This window comes from Patagioenas fasciata, chromosome 5, assembly GCF_037038585.1.
Source record: "Patagioenas fasciata isolate bPatFas1 chromosome 5, bPatFas1.hap1, whole genome shotgun sequence".
In the NCBI taxonomy this organism is placed as follows: domain Eukaryota; kingdom Metazoa; phylum Chordata; class Aves; order Columbiformes; family Columbidae; genus Patagioenas; species Patagioenas fasciata.
The window spans coordinates 39,359,245-39,377,252 of record NC_092524.1 but is presented as its reverse complement, the minus strand read 5'-3'; the positions used below and the strand labels follow the sequence as shown (position 1 = coordinate 39,377,252).

General features: G+C 39.1%; 1 protein-coding gene across 4 annotated transcripts in view; it reads left to right on the top strand.

Annotated features, from left to right (window-relative positions):
* Positions 1 to 18,008, top strand: part of STXBP6 (syntaxin binding protein 6) — a 128,425-nt gene that overhangs the window by 95,577 nt on the left and 14,840 nt on the right. For 3 of the 4 annotated variants that reach the window (XR_011739372.1, XR_011739373.1, XM_065839815.2), the window contains one exon: positions 1,235 to 1,400. The exons of the other annotated variant lie outside the window; for it this stretch is intronic. Coding sequence is in view for 1 of the 3 variants with exons in the window: in XM_065839815.2 (XP_065695887.1) it covers positions 1,235 to 1,400 (166 nt within the window). In the remaining 2 variants the exon portion in view is untranslated. The remainder of the gene's footprint in view (positions 1 to 1,234; positions 1,401 to 18,008) is intronic. 4 annotated transcript variants of the gene reach the window in all.

Below are 18,008 nucleotides of genomic sequence, written 5' to 3'. Positions count from 1 at the left end.
TTGTTTCCAATGGCAAGTGAACGCTGATTTAAAACAAAACAAAGACTAAATAGTTCTGGAATATTCCTTTAATGTGGAATATACAGATGGCCTTGAACTGTCTCAAAACAAAGTCATATTAATATGTAATAAGCTCATGAATACAAATCTTCAGTAACAAGCAGAATTACAAGTTAGGAATGTGGCTTATACTGTGTGATCACAAAGTGAATTACTGTGTTCTTGGTAAGGCAACATATGTTTGTGACTAACCCCTTTGTTTGTTCAAATCTTTGCTATCATCAGCCACCTAGGCTTCTTAACAGTGGTGCAGCGAACACTGTTACCATCAAGTACAGTCTTTTGTGCAAAAAGGAGCCCTCTGGCCACTACCCTATGGAATGTAAGGGGTGGAATTGTATTTTTGCTGGGTAAAGGAATAATGAAAATGAAAGCAATGACAAATAGGTAAGGGATATGAGTTTTAGACTCTTTCGCAGTATCTCCTATGCAGCTATATAAATAACAGATACTTGGCATACTCTTAGATTGAAAGTCCTATCAAGTTTTTAAGCTTAGACATGTTCCTTTCAAACTTATCTTCCTGTGAATTCCTAGTGTCGTCAATTCAAAAATGATGTTTAGCTCAATATATAGCAATACTTCTTGCATTAAATCCTTCTATTTTGGCAACTGTGTATGGTACAGAGCTGGGCTTTCATATGTTCTGGGATCGCTCTTTTGTTCATGTTATGCCGAGACCTATACAACACTTCATGGTAATAAATGAAATGCAATAACTAGGATTTGCTACTTGTTTTCCTTCTTTGTTTGAGCATCCAGAGCAGAGCAATATCTATAGTGTGAAAGTAGATTTTGCGCTGAGAGGCACAAATCCTTGCATAATATAAAAGGCACAAGTAACTGTATGTCTGTAGAGAACGAGAATTTCTTATGAGATTCCAACTTTTAATTTTTTGGTCTGAACAATTTTGTTTTCAGCCATTTTTGTCATGGCTGAATATTACTCATTAACAATACCTACAAGAAAAAAGCTTCCTGCCTCGCTTTTTTTGCATCCAAAAATATGCAAAGGAAAAGTAAATTCCAGGGTTGTCTTGAGATATATGACCTTTCTGCTTTTTTCAACATAATACCTTTTAAAAATAATAGCTCTATACCTTTCTCCAAATCATTTGTAAAACTGGAATAATAGTAGTGTGTTTTTTTGTTTTTTTTTTTTGTTTGTTTCTAGGATTCCCCAGAATTTGATTTACTATTTGAAAATGCTTTTGACCAATGGGTAGCAAGCACAGCTTCAGAAAAATGCACATTCTTTCAGGTCCTACATCACACTTGTCAGCGATACCTCACAGACAAGAAGCCAGAATTTATTAACTGCCAATCTAAAATTATGGGAGGTAAGTCAATCAAAGCAAGGTACTTTGTGCAGATTTACATGTGAGCTGTTCTATGTTCAAATGAACTTGCAGCCTAATTATATCTTGAAATCAGGGGTATGAATATGCTAACTTCACAGTTAGTAAACTTCTAGGCTTCAGCATTTCTCAGTCAAGCACCACTTCACACTCTTGCGCTACCTTTGCTCTCCTGGTCTTCAGTTGCAGAGGCAACATTCCCTACACACCTGGTGAGAAGTTATTTTCCTCCCTCTTTTTAGCAACCATGATTGCTGTTTGTCTCTCTACTTTTTTTTTTTTAATTTACTTTGATCTTGACAGAAAACAGAGTTTTGTTATGTTTCATAAGTCACGGATGTTAAGGTGAATTTCCAGGGCTACACTGAAAAAAATGTCTGGTTAGGTAAAAAAATAAATCTGTCAATATGTGAAATTGGTATATACCATCTACTACCCAAGCAACAAAAACTGTTTTTTGAGGAGGATTTTCACATATTTCACAAAGCATTCTCTAGGAAAACAAACTGGTTTAGTTGTTCCCGTAGACTGAAATTTCTGAAAATAGTTGTCTTTTTGTCTGCTTTAAAACAGAACAGTTTTTAGAACTGTTACACCGACTGTTTGTCACAGCTGGAATAAAAAATTGTTTTTCTCAGTGAGTCTCCAAACTGTAGAAGTGCAAGATGACTTGGAGTTTTTAGTTGTTTTTCCTTCCCCCTAATAGACATCAGTCATAAATATGGAGAGCCTTACTCAGTTCTTTCTGGTAATTCTTTTCTTTCATAAATCTAGCATATACTCCTGTACACTATGATCAGAAATATATTTTATGCAGCCACCTTTATATGTTCTTTTTTCTGGCTGTTGTTTTGTCTTACATACCTTTCCTCTAAAACACCCAAGGTAAACTTGAGGAAGGGGGAAATAATCTCCAGTTTGGTGCTTACATTTTAGCTACTGATGCTCAGATTACCACTAACTTTTTCTTCGTAAGTCAGAACTGTTCTGTCAATCATCCTTTTAGTGTCTTCTCAAACTAAGAAAAAAGGAAGAAAATTTCTTGCAAAATTCCTCTCGTTTCTTCCCTTTTCACATAAATAGGATTTCGTTTGTTTTCTTTTTGGTGTGGTGGGCAGGAGGGAGGAGCAGTTTCTGCACTGATGAGAAAAGAGATCCTCTACAATTTTTCTATTTCATATGGATGAAATCTCTTATCAAGCTTTTGTTTGGCATCTGTTTGCTAACAATGCTCACTTCCATCCTTCCCGCTAGTAAGTCAGTATTAATAAACTACCACACCCTTAAGCCTCTGAAATTTTTTTATTCAAATAAGCTTGACCTGTCCAAAATTTAGTTCCTGATTCAACTGACCCAAATATGAATCTTTATCGTAAACAAGTGTCAGCACAGTGGAAAAAAAAAAAAAAAAAAGAAAAAATGCCACTGAGATTCGTAAACTTCTGCTTGAATTCTGTTTTTTTAACACACACTAGACCATACCATGTCCATGAGGCATACCCACATTCTCTCTATTACAACTTCATAACTATTATAAAAAGACTTATTCAGCCATCGTCCGATACCAGATGGTGACAATTTCCATATTCCTTGCCTATCATTCGGGCTGTGCACAGATGCAGTCTGTGTGTGTACGCACACAGTACAGACTGTGGACGTGGTACAGGGCCAAGGACTAACAGATTTCCTCACTGATATATTGCTTCTGCCCTTCTTCACACTGTCCGTTTTTTCCTCACACTGGGTTACAGACTCCCTGTAGATAAATTTAAATTTTACAGAATCTATAATAACTGTAAATTAAATGATAGTTGACCCTAATTTCCAGTGACTCTCTGTGTGTCAGCCTCACTGAGCAATGGAAAACCTATCAATTTTTATTTTTTTCTTAAAGTCCTTATTACAAATAACTGATATCAATAATTATAAAAGGTAATACAATCGTATTATTGAAAATTGTCTTGTAATATGTAAGGTGCAATAGTCTGTTTAAATATCTGCTGTTCCTTTCAGTATTTAGATTGGTATTCTTAATGCAATACTAAGTTTTCTACAGAAATACCACATCTATACTATAATTATGAGCTTTATGGGTGTGTTCATGCATACAGATAAATTCTTACTCAGTTCCAAAACCACTGTTCTAGCACCAGTGCTGGTAATTCTTGAAAATACAGATAATTAATTTTGAAAAAAAAAAAAAAATTGAGCTTTTCAAACTAAATTTTTAAAGGTTTTTTTTGCAATGTTGTTTAGCATTTTTCCTGATGTTCTAGTATACAAGGGTCTGGAGCACAACACTTACAAGAAGTGGCTGGAGGAACAGCCAGTTTAGCCTGGAGAAAAAGAGGCTGAAGGGAGACCTCATCTGCTCGCTACAGCTACCAAAAAGGAGGCTGTAACATGGAAGGTGTTGGTCTCTTCTCCCAAGTAGCAAGTAATATGATGAGAGGAACTGGCCTCAAATGCTGCCAGGGAAGGTTTAGATTGGATATTAGGAAAACATGCCTTCACAGAAAGGATTGTCAGGCATTGGAACAGGCTGCCCAGGGATGTGGTTGAGTCACCATCCCTGGAGGTGTTTGAAACCTGTGTAGATGAGGTTCTTAGAGACATGGATTGTAGGTGGACTTGGCAGTGATAGGTTAACAGTTGGATTCGCTCTTAAAGGTCTTTTCCAATTAAAATGATTCTATATTTCACTAATCTTTCCATCATCTTGAAAACCTTTTGCATTACTTTATATTTAGATGCATTTATCTAGTGGAGCCATGCTTCCTTCACTGATTAAAAATAAGTAAACTACTGTCATAGCAGCTTTGAAATATCACCCAGTTAAACACAAGTCTCCTTGGTAATATGTAATACTGTGAAGTTAATTCAGTCACTGGGTTATTTTGTAGGCTATTACTTTGAGGTGGACAGAGTAATTACGTGACCATGAGCAGCAGTTCAGTGACTTTAGAAGCTGTTCTGCAAGTTGGTAGTTGGCAGGCTCAGACACTGGGGAGACACCTGCAGTTCTGGTCCTCATTTGAAGTCCAGGGGTGGGCCAACTGTGTATCAAAACTCCGTGTATCAGAGTTTTTTATGGAAAATACAGTGAAATGTGTTGTTGATCTCAAATTCGTCCTGACTGGAAAAAAGTAAGGTCCAACTGTAGTTGAGCAAACCAAAAAAACATATACATGAGAATGTAGCTTGAAATTAATTAAATTCAGTTCGGAATTTGCAACCTGACCTTTGTTGTTGTTATTGTTTTGTCAAGGTATTTTGCTAATTAGCCGAAGCAGTATGTTCAAATAATTCTTAAGCTTTAGTGTGGTCAGATTTCTGAATGAAGCATGCCCCTTCCTCCCTTCTAGCAAGGCAGCATTTATGTTTTGAGTGATACTATTTGAGCTTTCTAGGAGATGCGAAAAGCAATATTCTTTTTGGATGGTTAGTCAATTTAATTTCTAATACCCTACAAGTATTTCAAAATAAATTATAAAAAAATATATATGCATACACTCACATGCTTTATGTATGTAATGATACAGATGTGCATATCATATAGGTAATGCGTATCTTGTGGCTAATGCATATTTTCAAAAACAACGAAAAAACTTCTGCTAAAGAACACTTTGTCCCAAGTGGGCCCGAAGATGAAAGAGCTTGAAAGGCTTGTTTACAAGTCTTATTGAACCTTATTCCTTCCGAAAGAACAGGAGCGAAGAAAGTGAAATTCATGCTGCTCTTACACACACACACACAGAGTCTCTCTCTCTCTCTCTCCCAGACTGCTGGTGATTCTTCTTCTCCAGAACTACTTTTTGCTCTATTTTCGTTTGAGTATCATGTAAGGATATGGTCTGTAGAATTAAATAGTCTAGACTGTTTTCTGTAACTTGATTAATGACAATAGTAAATTCAGCAATAATGAGATCTTATTAAAGGTGTGGGTGCTAATTCTGAGGACAAAGAACAAATTCAAATTTAGGAAGACTGTAACAAGATTCCTCCCACTAGTATCTTGTTCTAAATATTTCACGTTTGCCTTTTGTTTGGAATTCGGAAGAGTCTTCTCCATAGCTTACGTGCATTCTGGATGTTATTTCGGAGAGGAAAGGCAGGGATTTGGGGGTAGAGGGCTTTTTGACTGATGTCGGAAATATTTTCCACTTCTGTGTCTTTCTAACATACAGATTCTGATACTGGAATATGCCTAAATTGGAGTATCTTTGTGTTAGATTAATTGTTACTCAGTGGCTAGGTTAATCAGATTATATTGCTTTTGTATCAATAATGTAAAAAATCAAGTTGGAGAGGAATGGTGTGCAGAAATTTTATCACCTACAGATTGTGTTCATTAGAACAACTTAATTCTTGACATAACATTAGACTGACAGTGAGGATGAATTTGACTCTAATTTCTGGATAGAACCCTGTGATTTGAAGCGCTTCAGAGTTTAATTCTAGGCTTATAAGAATAAACAGTTACTGCCACCTTTAGATACATGTTAAAAATGCATAATCCTTGGAAAGGAGCAAGACCTGAGCTTGAAGAAAGGTGGTAATCTTGTGAGTTGGGTTTTTTTTTTTGGTTTGAGTTTTGTCCTAGCTATATGATTTGGTTTTAACAGCCATTCTGCTGAATTAATTAAAATGTAATGACATCTTTGCCCTGTAACCTTTTCTCTACAACAGCTGGCAGGAGTTATTAGTGTATCATTCTTTTTTCTCCTTCAATAATATATTGCCAGTATAAAAATAGTAATGAGTAATTCTTTTTTCATATGCTATTGAGTCGTGTTAGCTTACCACATTTGAGACTTGATCAGCATATAGTGGTGTTTACCATACTGTGCAAGAATAATGGCTGATTAAAGGAGATAAATGAAAACTTGTCATTAGGAATTAGAACGGGAAGAAAAATAATTGCTCCCCTCTATCCTGTCAGATTCCTGGTAGTTGTTGGTTTCTGTTCTTATCTGGTAGCCACTGAATATTGAAAAAAAAAAAGTGTGTAATTGAACATATTATTCTTTCACTTGTAAATTAATTCTGCACATGAATTTGACCACAAAAAAGAAAAAAAAAGTATAAAAGGAGGACACAGTATATTTTGGTGGTGTTTTGCCATTTTGAAATTACTGACCAGGTGCATCTTAGCAATGTTTCCATACAGAAACAATACATTTTTTTGCATTCTATTAAGATATTTCTTGTCAGTTTATAACAAATAAGTAGTTGTTTGCTTTAGAGAAAATAAAGGCCACTCTCAGTCTAGAGGCTGAAATATTAGAAATAAGTCTTCTGCTGCAAAAGAGCATTTCAGATGGTTGCTTTAATGCCCTGCATATTCGTGTCAAAGTTAATTCTGTTTACCATTTTTTTTATTTAGCTGGATGGATTTTATTTATTTATCTTAAGAATAAAAGCCATGTGTTGAGATCAGAATGAATAAGAAGAGTTGACTGCTTGTTCCATAGCAATATTGTGTATAACAGAAGCTCTAAATTAACTTTCTAAAATGAGAATCTTGAGCAAAAAAGTACATTATGTTCTTGTAAAATCTGTAGGAGTACATAAAATGAGAAGGGACTTTATTATTATAAAGGTTGATTCCTTTTTGTTCTGTATAACTCTGAGACGATATAGTATAGAAAGCATTAAGCAATATATTTTTTTGCCTTTTCTAAAGAGTGAAGGTATAAGAGAGATGTTATCTTCAGGATGCAGAATATTACTGTATGTCATAGAAATGAGGAAGCTTTTTGGGTCAAATTACCAGATTTTGGTGTTTACAGAGTGGAGTTCTGTGCTTTTGTAGTAATTACTGATTGTCTGGGTTTCAGCTGGGATAGGGTTAATTTTCTTCCTAGTAATTGGTATAGTGTTGCATTTTGAGTTAGAATGAGAAGAATGTTGATCATACACTGATGTTTTTAGCTGTTGCTGAACAGTCAAGAACTTTTCAGCTTCCTGTGCTCTGCCAATGAGGTGCACAAGAAGCTGGAAGGGGGCATAGCTGGGACAGCTGACCCAAACTAGCCAAAAGGATATTCCATACTGTATAACATCATGCTCAGTGCATAAACTGAGAGAGTTGGAGGGGGGAATTGCTGCTTGTGGACAGACTGGGCATCTGTCACGGGTGATGAGCAATTGCATTGTGCATCACTTCTTTGTTTAGCCTAGTAATAGCAGAAGTAGTAGTTTCACTTCCTTTACTGTCCTATTAAACTGTCTTTATTTCAATTCACAAGAGTGGGGTTTTTTTCTGGTTCTCTCCCCCACCCCACTGGAGAGTCGGGGATAAGTGACCGAGCACCACAACAGTGATTCTGGAAGTTCCTGGTTGGTTGGACTTTGATTAGGTATAAATATTAGTTAGTATTGAAAATATTACTGACTTAGGTTAGTATTGATTTTTACAAATGTATTAGATTGGAGTTTAAAGTTTTCAAGTTTAAATAAATTTCTCAGTTTGGAAGAAGGTAAAAGTTGTAGTAATATGAAACTGATACAAATTTGATATTTCCTTGTTTTGTAGCCAATCTGCAATATACAGTAATGTACTGTACCGGCATCAATGCCAGTATTTAAAAACATCAACAGAAGTACATTTGAAATACAGAAGATAAGTTTTGCTGAAAGACATTTGTGACCTGTTGATTTGACTCTTAATCGCTGTGGAATATATTCTCCAGACTTCAGTTATTAATTACTAATTTCTGTAATTTTGACTGAACTTTGAACTGTATTGTACTGTATTTTGGAGGCAGGAAGGCAGGGACATCAAAAACTAAATAATGATGTTGAACCCTAGAAGAAACCAAAGTCTGTGAATGTAATTGACTTGAAAAATTATAGATAATCTTATGATTTTTTTAATGGAACATTTATTCGCACTAAAACCAGATCAAGACAAAAAAGATCAAAGGTAGAAAGAAGAAGAAAACCACTTAGCTTATGAAAATCCTTGCTTTAATGTACTGCCTATATAAAAACATTTAAAAGGTTATGAAGATATTAATATAGTCATAATTCTATTAATAAGCAAAGACTGCAAGTAATCTACTCTTCTGTTTTTCTTCTGATCATCAAGCAAACTAGTAATTATTGAGACTTGGGGATGACTTCATTGTGTAGTTACTTCAGTTTCCTCATAGCAGTATTACATGCCTTTAATATGCTCCACTAGACAGACCACCAGTCTGATCCACTATGGCAGTTCCATTTACTTCTGTCCTCTACAAATAAAATACAATTTGTTTATAATGCAGTTCTGACAAACTGTTGTGATATCTGTAGTGCATTCCAGCACCTTTGAGCCATATGCTTGTGTGTATTTTGTTTCACTGTGTGTCTGTGCCTTGGTAAATATTTTCCTAGGAAATTGCATTTAAACTGAGTATATTGTTTATTGTGGCTTGCAAGTTATTGTGCTGTCGGTTTTGGTGCATTAGAGGTCTGCCTGGAAAAGTGCTTTTGTGGAACAAAGTGAACAGCCTGTAAAAATAAACTTGATAGAGAACCAAGTTTCTGCACGTCAGTCAGGCCACGAATCTGATTCCAGGAGAAAGCACAGTGCCACGGGGCTACCTGCCACAAGAAAAAAGCTTATGTGGGTCCCATGTTGTGTTGCAGTGAGCACTAGAGAGCACATCCTCTATACCACTTTCACTCACTATGGACCTTAATGCATTACATTACAACCATGCAGCAGTAGAACATGGTGAGAGAAGAGGCTTGGTATGGACACCACTGTTTTGATTCCCAGGAGTGGAATCAAATCTGAAATGGCAACCACTTAACTTTCCCATTATTGAAGGTTAGAAGTTGGTCCAAGGTACCAAAGGACCAGTTATACTGAAGAATTGTGATAGATCCTGTGCTGTTGTCAGGCTACAAACAAATTCTGTAAAGATGTTTTTCTCATCTCTGCATTCTGTTGGAAGCTTTGCTTTATTAATGTGTAACTGATGGATCTATGTAATATTTTCCATTCTCTTTCCGTTGCCAGACCACTAATAGGATGTAACATCAAATGGTGGATGTAACATCAAATGGTGGATGTAACATCAAACGGTGGATGTAACATCAAATGGTTTCTTTCCCTCTTTGCTTTTATTTACATTTGACAAAAATATAAAATGAGTACCTTGGCTGGCTGCTGTTTCTGTTTACTGTTACATACCTTCAGTTTGCACAACCTGTATAAAAATATTCTTTCTTTGGTTTTTTTCTCTTCTACTTCCCCACTCTAAAGGTCTAGTGCTGCAATGAAGCTGTAAAGCTGGTTATGGGGACAGGAAAGTATAGAAGGTAAAGTTCTCTTAAGTGTTCACTTAACTTGCAGTTGGGAAAGTCATTGCTATTGACCTGAACAGATTTTTAATATCAAATCCTTCCACTCCTGCTGTATTGAGGTCAGTAGTATCTTTCAAACTTCCCTCACCTCCCTTCAGGAACCATAGCACACTCCTCTTTGTTCACTCAGAACTTCAGCTCAAAGTTATTTTGCTGTTGAACACCTGGATATTGTGATTGGTCAACATGTTTCATTTTTGATAGTGGTGCAAAAGTGAAGAAACTTTGCTCCATCAGTGTCTAATACAGAAAGTTTACACAAAACTATGATGAAAAGCTCATGCAGACAGGTTGAGCATAGCTCTACTTAGTTTAGTAGAGTACTATCAGTAGTCTAATGATATCAGTCTTAAAATCAGACCATTTACTCAGGTCCTCAGGTGGACCTTGCAGCACCTTCTGAGCTTCATGCAGCTGTGATGGTATTACTTGCAAGACCCTGGATAGCTAGCAGTCGAGATCTGGAATGGCTATGTAGGCTGCAGTCATTGCAGGAATCTGAAATACAAACACATTCTTCTCTTTTTTAGCTTTCTTTCCAGTAAATACATTAAACCCAGGGCTAAAACAAAAAGTAGGATGTTACTCCGTAGACTGATTTTTGTGTGTGTTCATTTGGGTTTTTTTTGTGGAACTTAAAATGTACCTCACAAATCTAAAGAGCTGATGTGAATAATGAGAGTAGAGGAAGAAACTGATCTCAGTTGTCAATGAAGTTTATCTTGTTTTATTGTTTGCTGATGAAGGTTTTGCAGCTGAACAGTTAGGATTATCATTTTGCCTCCTACATTCTTTATAATCAGTAGGATTTTTAAAAAGTATAATGTTATGATTCACAAGGTCTTTTTTGTTAGTGTTAGAAATAACTTGGAAGCATCTGTTTAACTCCCAGGATGGAGATATTACTTAACTGGTAACAGGAATAAAAATCTGTGGTATTCTCATGTGAGAACTGATATATCAAACTTCATTACAAGATTAGAGATACATATAAAGAAATTGTATCCAGATGTAAGTAACAGATTGAAAAGCAATGAAGTTATAAACTAGGGTTATATTATAACATGTCTTAATCTGAGATCACTTCTTAGTCTGAAACCTGCATTACTTTCCTGCGCAGCACTGGATTTTTAGAAAGATAAAACATTGATCCGTGACTTGAGAGTACAGCCACTCTTAATGCTGCATAGTCAGTACAGGCTGAACTAAGTGCAAAATATGTACCACTGGTAACAGTTACCAGACCTTGGTAAATAATTCTTCTTTTGAAGGTCATAAACTTTCCAGACTCAGGTGCTGTCAAGGTTTAAGGCAAGGCGACAATAAACTGTGGCAGATGCACTCTGTTACTGGTCTTGTTTTTAACAAAAAACAAGGTCACCTGTTAACTGGTCTTGTTTTTAACAAAACCAGGACAGGTGCAAAGACCTACAGAACTGTTTTGTTTCCTTTCAAAGAAGGTGAAAGTCTATGGAAATCATTCTGCTCAGGCTGAGCTGGGAGATGTCTAAATTTTAAGGCTCAAATTTTAGGTTGGGAAGGACATTACCGTTGAAAGATGAATTGAGAAATGGATGTTCAGATTTAAATTTGCAGCTTTAAGTGTTTCAAAGTTATAATTAAATGAATAAATCTAGCAAAAATACTACTTTCTATGAATGTTCTGTCTTTCAGATCACTAAATTGTCCTTTCTGGCTGATAATTAAAATACTGAAATTATCTAGAGAACATTCCATTCATGTGATATGGGAGTTCATTAACTTGTGAGAGGGAATTACCTAATAGGATTATAATCGCATAAATGCTATTTCTGTAATCCTCTACTTAATAACTCAAGCTGTTTAATAAGGCTTTCATGTGGCTATTTAAGAGGTAAAGTTGTAGTGGAGAGAGAGATTTGCCTTCATGTCTTCAGTGCTGTGTTGCAGTAATGAACAACTATCTCAACTTCTTTCTTTTTTTTCTTTTGTTTTCTTTTTTTTTTTCTTTTTTATTTATGATTCTTTTTCCTAACAAAATTTTTCAGTTTGATTGCTGAATCTGGGTAATATGTGGGAGTGACCTGAGCCTTGTCAGCCTAGGGGAAGCTTTCAGACTAGAGAAATTTGCAACTTCCTCTTTCCCATTTTCATTGGGGAAAAAAAAAAAAATCTGTTTCTAGGCAGTTAAATTCCCATCTGAATAAATACCAGGTAAAAAACCTGAGCTGCCTGTGGTCACTTTCTTCTTTTTGAAGCAGTGTTTTCAGTGCTTAAGGTCAGAGGGTGGAGGAGGCTTTTGCAAAGTGCTCTCTTTCAGAGTGACTCATTAGATACAAGCTTCATTCAAGTTGATTCTTATTATTGACAATAGCTCATCAAAACATAGGTGAAGTGTGCACAATTAGCAGAAAAAACATTCAGACATAAACATAGCTATACCAGTCCTGGATGACTGGGATGTTGCTAAAATATTTCCCTTAAATGTGTAGGTTCTAGATTACCAGACCACATTCCGCCTGAGGGCAGCTGCTCTCGCACAGACAGTCAGTCGCAGGCCAGACGCTGCATTTTTCATTTGATGTTTTCTAACTCTTGACTGACTCCATCCTGACCTTGACCACTTCTTACTCGCTCTTCTTCATTCTTACCCATGAGCTACAACTTGATTTCAGCCTATGTGGTAACAGAAGTTGGTGATTTTGAATATGCTACTTAAATAGTCTTTTTGTAAATACGCAGATTGAGTTTGTAGCAGACGTGAATTTACTGTCACCTACCTGATTTAGAAGTGTGAATCTGTTGACAAATACACTGTGTTATGTGCCTCCGTTGTAGCAGGTTAGTGTATTATGTTTCTTAATAATAATTAACACTACTTAATCAGAAGCTCAATCAATAGGATTGACATAATGAGTGTAAGCAGTCCATTTGTTTAGAAAAATACTGTGTTTTATCTTCAGGACATGTTGCTACCTGATTCTCCCACCCACCCTAAAAGAAATTTCAGTACTTTGGTGAATTGAATTTGAAACAAAACAACAACAAAAAATTGCATCTGGAGAGGTGTAAACCCTTTGGATTGTCTTGAGAAAGAAAACTTTAATAAGGTTTTGTATTGTTTTTGGCTGGCATGGAGCTCATTTTCTTCACAGAGCCAGTAAAGCGCTATATTTTAGAATTGTGACCAAAACTGTGTTGATAACACACAAGTGTTTTAGGTGAGCAGTGCTTACAGCATGTCAAGGTCTTCTTGGTTTCTCATTCTGTCTACTCCCAGTGAGTAGCCTGGGACGGGGCACAACCAGGAAAGCTGGCCCACAGTGATGAGGAAGATACCCCATGGCATGTAACAGCATGCTCAGCAATGAGAACTGGGGGTTGGGGTCACCTTTTCCCAAGGTAGCCATTGCTCAGGGACTGGCGAGTGATTGGTTTTGCATAACCTGTTTTTTTGTTGTTTTTTTCTATTTTTTCCCCTTCACTTAGTAAACTGGTTTTATATCAACCTTTGAGTTTTCTTGCTTTTGCCTTTCCGATTCTCTTCCCTCAACCCAGTGGGTGGCAGTAAGCAAGCAGCTGGGTGGGAGGTTGCCTGCTAACCAGGGTCAACCTACCACAGGTGTTTTAATTCAAAATAGATTTTTTTGTCTTATGAAATATATTTTTTTTATAGTAGTCACTGTCTTTTTATCCTATATGAAATCTGTTTCCTCTTTCTGAATATTCCTTACAGAAAAAATTCTGATTTTGAAAGAATTTGGTTGGATAATTCAGCTTACAGTCATGAGTCCTGAGCTAATTCAGCTCTCAGACTATTATCCCCTGTTAGTAGTCCAAGCTGGCAGTGAGGACTTTAATAGAAGTAGTACCAAGACAATTAAAAAAGACTTTAAAGCACTGAGTTGGTCAGTTCATGGAACAGGAGCACAGGTAATATTTGCCTCAGTTCCTGTGCTATTTGGGATGGATGAGGAGCTAAACAGAGGACTAGAAAAGCCCATCTCATTAACAGGTGGCTAAAGGATTGGTGTCACCATCAAAATTTTGAGTTTTTTGACCATGGGGCAAACTCCATGGTACCTAGTCTCCTCGATGGAAAGCCCGAATTAAGAGTGAAATCGGCAGCCCACTTGAAGTGCATGTACACTAATGCACGCAGTATGGGCAACAAACAAGAGGAGCTGGAAGCCATCATGCAGCAGGAAAGCTATGATATAGTTGGCATCACAGAAACATGGTGGGATGACTCATATGACTGAAGTGCTGCTATGTCACAGAATCACAGAATGTTAGGGATTGGAAGGGACCTCGAAAGATCATCTAGGCCAATCCCCCTGCCAGAGCAGGAACACCTAGATTAGGTTACACAAGAAGGCATCCAGGCAGGTCTTGAATGCCTCCGGAGTAGGAGACTCCACAACCTCCCTGGGCAGCCTGTTCCAGTGTTCTGTCACCCTCACTGAGAAGAAGTTTCTTCTCAAATTTAAGTGAAACCTTTTGTGTTCCAGTTTATACCCCTTACCCCTTGTCCTATCATTGGTTGTCACCGAGAAGAGCCTGGCTCCATCCTCGTGACACTCACCCTTTATATATCTGTAAACATTAATGAGGTCACCCCTCAGTCTCCTCTTTTCCAAGCTAAAGAGCCCCAGCTCCCTCAGCATTTCCTCATAAGGGAGATGCTCCACTCCCTTAATCATCTTTGTTGCCCTGCGCTGGACCCTCTCCAGCAGTTCCCTGTCCTTCTTGAACTGAGGGGCCCAGAACTGGACACAATATTCCAGATGTGGTCTCACCAGCGCAGAGTAGAGGGGAAGGAGAACCTCTCTCGACCTACTAGCCACCCCCCTTCTAATACACCCCAGGATGCCATTGACCTTCCTGGCCACAAGGGCACAGTGCTGGCTCATGGTCATCCTGCTGTCCACCAGGACCCCCAGGTCCCTTTCCCCTATGCTGCTCTATAATAGGTCATTCCCCAACTTATACTGGCTACAAGCTCTTCAGAAAAGACAGGCAGGGTAGGAGAGGTGGAGGGGTGGCTTTATATGTTAGAGAGTCTCTTGACTCTGTTAAACGTGAGGTCAGCAGTGACAAGGTTGAGTGCCTGTGGACCAGAATCAGGGGGAAGTCCAACAAGGCTGACATCCTCATGGGTGTCTGTTATAGACCGCCCAACCAGGATGATGGAGATTAATATTCTACAAGCGACTGGCAGATGTCTCAAAATCAACAGCCCTTGTTCTTGTGGGTGACTTTAACCTGCCAGATATCTGCTGGGAGCTCAATACTGCACAGAAGAGGCAGTCTAGGAATTTCCTAGAGTCTATAGAGGACAATTTTCTTCATCAGCTGGTAAATGAACGTACCAGGGGTAAGGCCCCGCTAGACCTACTGTTTACAGAGAAGGGCTGGTGGGAGATGTAGTGGTTGGAGGCCGCCTGGGGCATAGCGACCAGGAAATAATAGAATTTTCAATACTCAGAGATGCAAGGAGAGCCATTAATAAAACCTTTACACTGGACTTCCAGAGGGCAGATTTTTGCCTATTCAGAAGTCTAGTTCAGAGCATACCCTGGGAAACAATGCTTAAAAACAAGGGGGCCCAGGAGGGTCGGACATGCTTCAAGCAGGAGGTTTTGAGTGCACAGGAACAGGCCATACCAGTGTGCCGAAAGGCTAGCCGGCGGGGAAGACAACCGGCTTGGCTAAACAGGGAGATTCTGAAGGAAATCACAAATAAAAAGAGAGTTTACCGACTATGGAAAAAAGGGCTGGCTACTTATGAGGAATTTGTGAAAATAGCTAGATCATGCAGAAAAAAAATCAGGGAAACAAAAGTGCAAATTGAAGTTAATCTGGCCAATTCTGTTAGGGATAATAAAAAGTCCTTCCTTAAATACATTAATAACAAAAGGAGGGGCAAGGAAAACCTCCATTCTCTGTTGGACTTTGAGGGAAATACAGTTAACAAAGATGAGGAGAAAGCTGAGGTACTTAATACCTACTTTGCCTCAGTTTTTACCAGTAAGACAGGTAGCCCTCGGGACAACTGGCCTCTGGAGGTGGTTGAGAGAGATAGCCCCCTTGTATTCCAGGAGGAAATGGCTGGTGACTTACTGAGCCATCTGGATCCTCACAAGTCTATGGGACCAGACGGAATCCTTCCTAGGGTGATGAGGGAGGTAGCAGAAGAGGTCACCAAGCCGCTCTCCATCATCTTCCAACAGTCCTGGCTCACTGGGGAGGTCCCATACGGTTGGAAACTGGCAAATGTTACCTCAATTAACAAAAAGGGCTGCAAAGCTGACCCTGGCAACTACAGGCCTCTCAGCCTGACCTTGGTACCTGGCAGGGTTATGGAGCAGATCATCCTGAATGCAATCACACAGTACCTTCAGGATGGACAAGGGATCAGACCCAGCCAGCATGGGTTTAGGAGGGGCAGATCCTGTCTGACCAACCTGATCTCCTTTTATGATCAGGTGACCCACCTGGTGGATGAGGGGAAAGCCGTGGATGTGGTCTATCTGGACTTCAGCAAGGCCTTTGACACTGTCTCCCATAATATACTCCTGCAAAAGCTGGTAGCCCATGGCTTGGACAAGTGCACTCTCTGCTGGGTTAAGAACTGGCTGGAGGGCTGGGCCCAGAGAGTGCTGGCGAATGGGGCTGCATCTAGCTGGCGGCCAGTCACTAGTGGTGTTCCCCAGGGGTCAGTGTTGGGTCCAGTCCTGTTTAACATCTTTACTGACGATTTAGATGAGGGGATTGAGACCATCATCAGCAAATTTGCTGATGACACCAAATTGGGAGGGAGTGTCGACCTGCTGGAAGGCAGGAAGGCTCTGCAGAGGGATCTGGATAGACTGGAAAAATGGGCTGATTCCAATGGGATGAAGTTCAACAAGGCCAAGTGCCAGGTCCTGCACTTTGGCCACAACAACCCCCTGCAGCGCTACAGGCTGGGTGCAGAGTGGCTGGAGAGCAGTCAGGCAGAAAGGGACCTGGGGGTACTGATTGACAGGAAGCTCAACATGAGCCGACAGTGTGCCCAGGTGGCCAAGAAGGCCAATGGTATCCTGTCCTGTATCAAAAATCGCGTGGTCAGCGGGACAAGGGAAGTGATCCTTCCCCTGTACTCTGCATTGATGAGGCCACACCTGGAGTATTGTGTTCAGTTCTGAGCCCCTCAGTTCAGGAAAGATATTGAAGTGCTGGAGTGGGTCCAGAGAAGAGCAACAAGGCTGGTGAAGGGACTTGAACACAAGACCTATGGGGAGAGGCTGAGGGAGCTGGGGTTGTTTAGTCTGGAGAAGAGGAGGCTTAGAGGTGGCCTGAAGGGAAGTTATAGCCAGGTGGGGATTGGTCTCTTCTCCCAGGCAGTTAGCAATAGGACAAGGGGGCATGGGCTTAAATTCTGCCAGGGGAGATTTAGGCTGGATATTAGAGAGAAGTTCTTTACAGAGAGAGCGATCAGGCATTGGAATGGCCTGCCCAGGGAGGTGGTGGACTCACCGTCCCTGAAGGTTTTTAAACTGAGATTGGACATGGCACTTAGTGCCATGATCTAGTCCATGGACTGGAGTTGGACCAAGGGTTGGACTTGATGATTTCTGAGGTCTTTTCCAACCCAGTCGATTCTGTGATTCTGTGAGGAAATATAGGAACTATGGGATTTTGCCTACTGGTAGAAATATCTGAAAGGTTTCAACCAAAAAACCCGTACTTCTTCTTTATGTGATAATATCAATGTCATAAAACTCCACATGGAAGCTATCCCGTTTCCAGTGATCTTACCAGTCAGCTCACTGGAAGCGACAAAGCTTGCAAGCTTTTTCAGTATTCACACCTTTCAAAGCTCTCTACTTGTGGCTCCAATAGAACTGCATTTAAGCTAAATGTTTAAATGGGGCATCTCATGCTCTGACGGAAGCTCGCCATGGTGCAGAGCTGCTGTTCTTTGTTTTAATTGCACATTTGGCTCCTTGGCAGGTTGGCTCTAATAGTGGCATTAATAGACATCCTGTGGAATTCCAGAACTTTTCCAGAATGAGCCCCTTTAACTCCTAGTTGTTGTAATGGTCAAATATCACTGCTCAGTAAGGTTTATAGACTTTTTTTGGTTTATAATCCCCAAGAACATTGCCTTTTATCGACAGCAAATTAGGCTTTCTTCCTGCAAGGTTTTCAACATTATTACATACAAAGTCTTTTCCAGCATGGATCTTTACATATGAAGCTTTTTCC